General features: G+C 60.4%; 1 protein-coding gene across 1 annotated transcript in view; it reads left to right on the top strand.

The window, feature by feature from the left end:
* The window catches only part of SPATA20 (spermatogenesis associated 20), a 7,546-nt gene extending 2,349 nt beyond the window's left edge, over positions 1-5,197 (top strand). The window contains exons 8-16 of the mRNA XM_006774225.2: positions 59-163; positions 377-451; positions 548-757; positions 847-1,039; positions 1,363-1,531; positions 1,800-2,011; positions 3,505-3,704; positions 4,607-4,687; positions 4,834-5,197. Of these exons, the coding sequence (XP_006774288.1) occupies positions 59-163; positions 377-451; positions 548-757; positions 847-1,039; positions 1,363-1,531; positions 1,800-2,011; positions 3,505-3,704; positions 4,607-4,687; positions 4,834-5,004 (1,416 nt within the window). The 3' untranslated portion in view covers positions 5,005-5,197. The remainder of the gene's footprint in view (positions 1-58; positions 164-376; positions 452-547; positions 758-846; positions 1,040-1,362; positions 1,532-1,799; positions 2,012-3,504; positions 3,705-4,606; positions 4,688-4,833) is intronic.
* Positions 5,198-5,425: the final 228 nt, after the last annotated feature.

The raw sequence follows: 5,425 nt of genomic DNA, 5'->3' as shown, positions 1-5,425 counted from the left end.
GGGGGGGGGGGGGGCAGAGGCTGGGGTAGGCCTCCAGACCCACGTCCCGCCTGTACAGGGCTTTCACCGCTACTCCACGGACCGCCAGTGGCACGTCCCCCACTTTGAGAAGATGCTGTATGATCAGGGGCAGCTTGCAGTGGCCTATTCACAGGCCTTCCAGGTGACCCCTGACCCCAGCCCATCCACCTACTCCTGGCTGCTCCTCCCAGGGTCTTTCTGGTAACCTGTGGCTCCCCCTTGACCCCCCCTCCCAATCCCCTTCCAGAAGGCCAGTACCCAGGTCCCCTCCCCACTCTCCTGGGTGGATGTTGCCCGCTCCCCTATACTTAGGCTGCCCAGGGACCTCTGTTGACAGCCTCCTTCCTCCCCGCAGATCTCTGGCGATGAGTTCTATTCCGACGTTGCCAAAGGCATCCTGCTGTACGTGGCTCGGAATCTGAGTCACCGGGTGTGTGTCCACTAAGGCAGGCGGGCCTGGCTGCGGGAGGGCTCGGGGCCTCCGCCGCACGGGAGGCTGGGGCCTGCAACTCTCCCCTCCCCACAGTCTGGAGGCTTCTACAGCGCAGAGGATGCAGATTCGCCTCCCGAGCGGGGCCTGCCGCCCAAAGAGGGCGCCTTCTATGTGTGGACGATCAAAGAGGTCCAGCAGCTGCTCCCGGAGCCCGTGCCGGGTGCCACGGAGCCGCTGACCTCCGGCCAGCTCCTCATGAAGCACTACGGGCTCACGGAGGCCGGCAACATCAGCCCCAGTCAGGTGAGGACCCCTGGGGGCCTGGGAGGGGCAGGGAGCTGGGCCCGAGGACAGGCTCATGGACTCTCTCGGACAAGAGCTATTCTCCGCAGGACCCCAAGGGGGAGCTGCAGGGCCAGAACGTGCTGACCATCCGGTATTCTCTGGAGCTGACCGCTGCCCGCTTTGGCCTGGAGGTGGAGGTTGTCCGGACCTTGCTCAATACAGGGCTGGAGAAGCTCTTCCAGGCCCGGAAACGGCGGCCGAAGCCGCACCTGGACAGCAAGATGTTGGCCGCCTGGAACGGTGGGGCGGCCGTGTCTGAAGCCTGACCCGTTCATAGAATTACCCTTCACAAGGCCCCTTCCGTGTGTCTGACACCTGCTGTATATTCATTTTTCCCTAATCAGGGTTATTATCTCTGGCCTGAGGCTCAGAGAGTTAAGTAACTCAGCCAGGGTCACAGACAGGGGCAAGGAGCCCAGCCCTGCCTGGTGCTGGAGCCCAAGTCCTACCCCCTCACTGAATGGCTCCAGCGAGGCGTCAGGGCTTGGGGGGGATTAGGGGACGGGACACACCTGGAGGGCCCCAGCCTGCTTCTCACGACCACTGGTGTCACCTCCCTCTAGGACTGATGGTATCTGGCTACGCTGTGACCGGAGCTGTCCTGGGCATGGAGAGGCTGGTCAGCTACGCCACCAATGGTGCCAAGTTCCTGAAGCGACACATGTTTGACGTGGCCAGCAGCCGTCTAATGCGGACCTGCTACGCAGGATCTGGGGGGACCGTGGAGCACAGGTGGGGGTGGGCAAGCAGTTGAGGAAGGCTGTCTCCCGGGGCACCCAGGCCTATCTCTGCTCCTATCCTCCCCTCTGGGTAGACTCCAATCCTGGCTCTGCCATCTGCCGGCTGTGAGCTTTTGATCATCTTGGGCCTACTTGCTCATCCGGGAAATGGGCTAATAGTACCCACTGGAGAGGTAGAATTTTTGTGTTAAATGAAAGAATGCACAAAAAGGGCCGCTTCTATGAAAGTCTCTCTCCCCTCCCCCTGCCTGTCTTCTCAGCAACCCGCCCTGCTGGGGCTTCTTGGAGGACTACGCCTTCGTGGTGCGGGGCCTGCTGGACCTGTACGAGGCCTCGCTGGAGAGTGCGTGGCTCGAGTGGGCCCTGAGGCTGCAGGACACGCAGGACAGGCTCTTCTGGGACTCCCGTGGCGGCGGCTACTTCTGCAGTGAGGCCGAGCTGGGGGCTGGCTTGCCCCTGCGACTGAAGGATGGTCAGTGAGGGGTTGCAGAGCTGGCCTGGTTTCCTGGACCCAACGGGGGCTTGGTTGACCCTGCAGGCGGCGTAAGCTGGGTGGGTGGTGAAGAGCCGGCGGGGGCAGGGGCCAGGCCCTCCTGGGTACACATCTCCGTCACTTCCTCACCAAGTGACTTGGGGCTGGTCTCATTCTAGTTCAGCCTCATTTGCTTAATATGCAGAGTGGAGTGAACACTGGTGCTAGCTTACAGGGTTGACGTAAGGACGAGCTCTTCTGTGAATGTGCTTAGCACAGTAACTGGCGTGCCTGGATTCATATATCGGACAAGGCTGACTTGTTTCCTCCTCTCGTGAAGCTTATAGTGTAGCAGGGGAGACAACCAATAAATAGTGATACGTAATGCAAAAATGCACGCACAAACGCAGTTAAAATTGTGAGTGCCATGAGGAAGTATGGGGCCTTCATTCTGCATCCTGTGCCCTAACTTTTCTCGGTAGCACTTACCATCACCTGATGTGTCTGGTCTGGTAATGGTCCCCCCTGCCCCTCACCCGGTCTTGAAAGCAGGACTTTGCCACTGTTGCATCCCCAGGGTCTAGCACAGGCCTGGCACATAGTAGGTGCTCAACAAACATTAGTTTGATGAATAAAAGGCACTGAGAGAGAACAACAGTGGAGCAGAACTCAGCTGGAGGGAGGTCAGACTAAACCAGTGACAAGTTCATTTAAGCAAGGGTCAGAGGACAAGATGGGGCCTTGTGGTCATGGAGGAATTGTGGGGGTGTGGGGGGGATGGGAGGGGATTTCAGGCAGAGGGAACAGCCTCTGAGAGGCCTGGAAAGGGCAGCCTGCGCCATGGAGGATGGAGGCAGAGATGAGCTTGTGAGAAAGTGTGCCCAGGTGAGGAGCTGGGCCAGCCCCCTGCATGCCTTGTAGGCGTGGCAAGGAGTCCAAGGCTCTGAAGGGTTTAAGTGGACTGTGACCTGCTCTGATTAGATCTAAGAATGTCACTCTGACTGGAGGTGGGGAAGGGATGGGGCGGGGGAGCAGGGAGACGGGTTAGGAGGCTGTTTGTGGATGGCATTCAGTTCCGGCAAGCGCTGGCAAAGGCCTGGACCAGGAGAAGAGTGAGAGGGGAGAAGTAGAGGATTTGGGTCTCTTCTGGCTGCAGAGCCAGCCGTCTCGTGGAGAAATTAGAAGTGGGAGGTGAGAGAAAGGGAGGGACCAGGAGAATGCCACCCTAGCTAGTAGCTGGGTGGTCGAATGGAGGTGTCATCAGTGGGATGGGGGAACCAACAGTTCATCTAGGGCAGGGGAGTTGACCATGCATGTGGGAGAGCAAAAGCTCCATCACTGCTGTGCTGGCATTCCACTCAGACCTGGGCCAGGGTGGGTGGACAGGGACTCCTCTCCTTCCCATCCCTCTAGCCGGCTGGGCCACAGTCCTGGGGCAGGGTCCCGGACCTCAGGGACGCTCCCTTAGGGGTCTGCCCCCATGCCCCCTGCAGACCAGGATGGTGCCGAGCCCAGCGCCAACTCCGTGTCGGCCCACAACCTGCTTCGGCTGCACGGCTTCACGGGCCACAAGGACTGGATAGACAAATGTGTGTGCCTGCTGACCGCCTTCTCTGAGCGCATGCGCCGTGTCCCGGTGGCCTTGCCCGAGATGGTCCGAGCCCTTTCGGCCCACCAGCAGACCCTCAAGCAGGTGGGGTGCCGAGGACACTTGGGCTGGGAGCCTGGTGGGAGGGAAGCTAGTGCCACAGTGGGAGATGGGGACATGGGGCCGTCCCCCAGAGCTCAGGCCCATGAGTGTGTGGCCATCTAGGAGTGCCTGTGCGCAGGGGTCTCGGCGGGAGCAGCTGTAAGGGCCGCTCTGTGCAGGTGGAGGAGTCTGTGAGTGTGCGTCTGAGACAGGCCTCTGGCACAGGCGGCTGCTCTGTGAGTGCCTGTGACCGGGGTGCTCAGAGCCGGGGGCAGGGGGCAGGGGCCCTGTGGGTGGTGGTCCCTGGGGCAGATGAAGTGTTTCTCTGTATGTCTCCGTGTACCGTGTAGTTGGGTCTGCTGGTGTGTGTGCAGGTATATGCCGTACGTTCGCATGTTTGCCTGTATATCTCTCCCTGTGTGTGTGTGCGTGTGTGTGCGCGTGTGTGTGTCTGTTGCTTGTATATGTGGTACCTCCTCTATGTGGGCATATGTGATGACTCTGTCTCTCCGTGTATGGGTCTCTGTGTGTTTGTACCATGTGAGTGTGTGTGCATGTGCAGGTGTGTGTGCATGCCCATCTGTGTGTCTCCCCATGTTTGTATCACTACCACTTTGCATGACACCTTGCGTATTTGCATGCACATGCATGTGTGTGTGTGTGGGGGGGGTGAGTTTGTGTCCTCACTTGCCCATCCGTGAATCTGAGGCAGCCTCCTGGTGGCTGGTCTGGGGAATGCTGAGCAGAGTCCCATTCTTAAGGATATAAGGGGGTGAAGGGACAATGGGGAAGCCCTGGTAGGTCTGGGTCCAGCCCCCCTGCTCCTGACACTGGAGGGTGCCCAGGTGAGGGGGCTGGGGCCCTATGGTTGATGGGTCCCTGAGTTCCCTTCCTGTTGTGCCCAGATCGTCATCTGTGGAGACCCCCAGGCCAAGGACACCAAGGCTCTGGTGCAGTGTGTCCACTCCATCTACATCCCCAACAAGGTGCGCGGCTGTGAGCCTGGCCCTGCCCTCTCCTCCTCAGCTCCCCAGCATCTCCTCTCTGCAGGCCTGGGGAGAGGAAACCCTCCAGTGGGCCCTGCCAGTGTCCCAGCAGTGCCAGGTGACCCCTCTCTCCTGCCGCCACCCAGGTGCTGATTCTGGCCGATGGGGACCCCTCGAGCTTCCTGTCCCGCCAGCTGCCCTTTCTGAGTACCCTGCGGCGGCTAGAAGACCGGGCCACTGCCTACGTGTGTGAGAACCAAGCTTGCTCCATGCCTATCACCGAGCCCAGTGAACTGCGAAAATTGCTGCATCACTGACTGCTGGGCCCCCCTGGGCTGGGATTGGAGCAGGAGGCGGAGCTCACCAACCCACCAGAGAATGGGCCCTGCAGGGCCCCCGCAGAGCCTGCGGCCAGCCCTGGGCACCCTGTCACCAGGTGACCTGGCCATACACACTGACCCCATGGGCACCCACTCACCTTGAAATAAACCTAACAGTGTCCCGCGGTGACCTCGGGGCTTTGTCCTTGCTTGTGAGAGAGGGGCCTCAGACTCCAGCCCAGGCCTAGCAGCCAGGCCCCTCCTTCTGGGAGCCCCTAACGGACCCCTCTGCCTTCTCAAATTCCTCCTTCACCTTCAGAGGTCACCCTGCCCCTGGCCACGGTCACTGTGGTCTGGATAAAATTGAGGTCAGGGGACCAGTAATGACCAGTGACCGCCGAGGGTGGGAGTGGGGTGG

The sequence above is a fragment of the Myotis davidii genome, unplaced genomic scaffold (assembly GCF_000327345.1).
Source record: "Myotis davidii unplaced genomic scaffold, ASM32734v1 scaffold327, whole genome shotgun sequence".
In the NCBI taxonomy this organism is placed as follows: Eukaryota; Metazoa; Chordata; class Mammalia; order Chiroptera; family Vespertilionidae; genus Myotis; species Myotis davidii.
The sequence above is the reverse complement of the archived record's forward strand: the minus strand, read 5'-3'. Positions and strand labels throughout refer to the sequence as shown.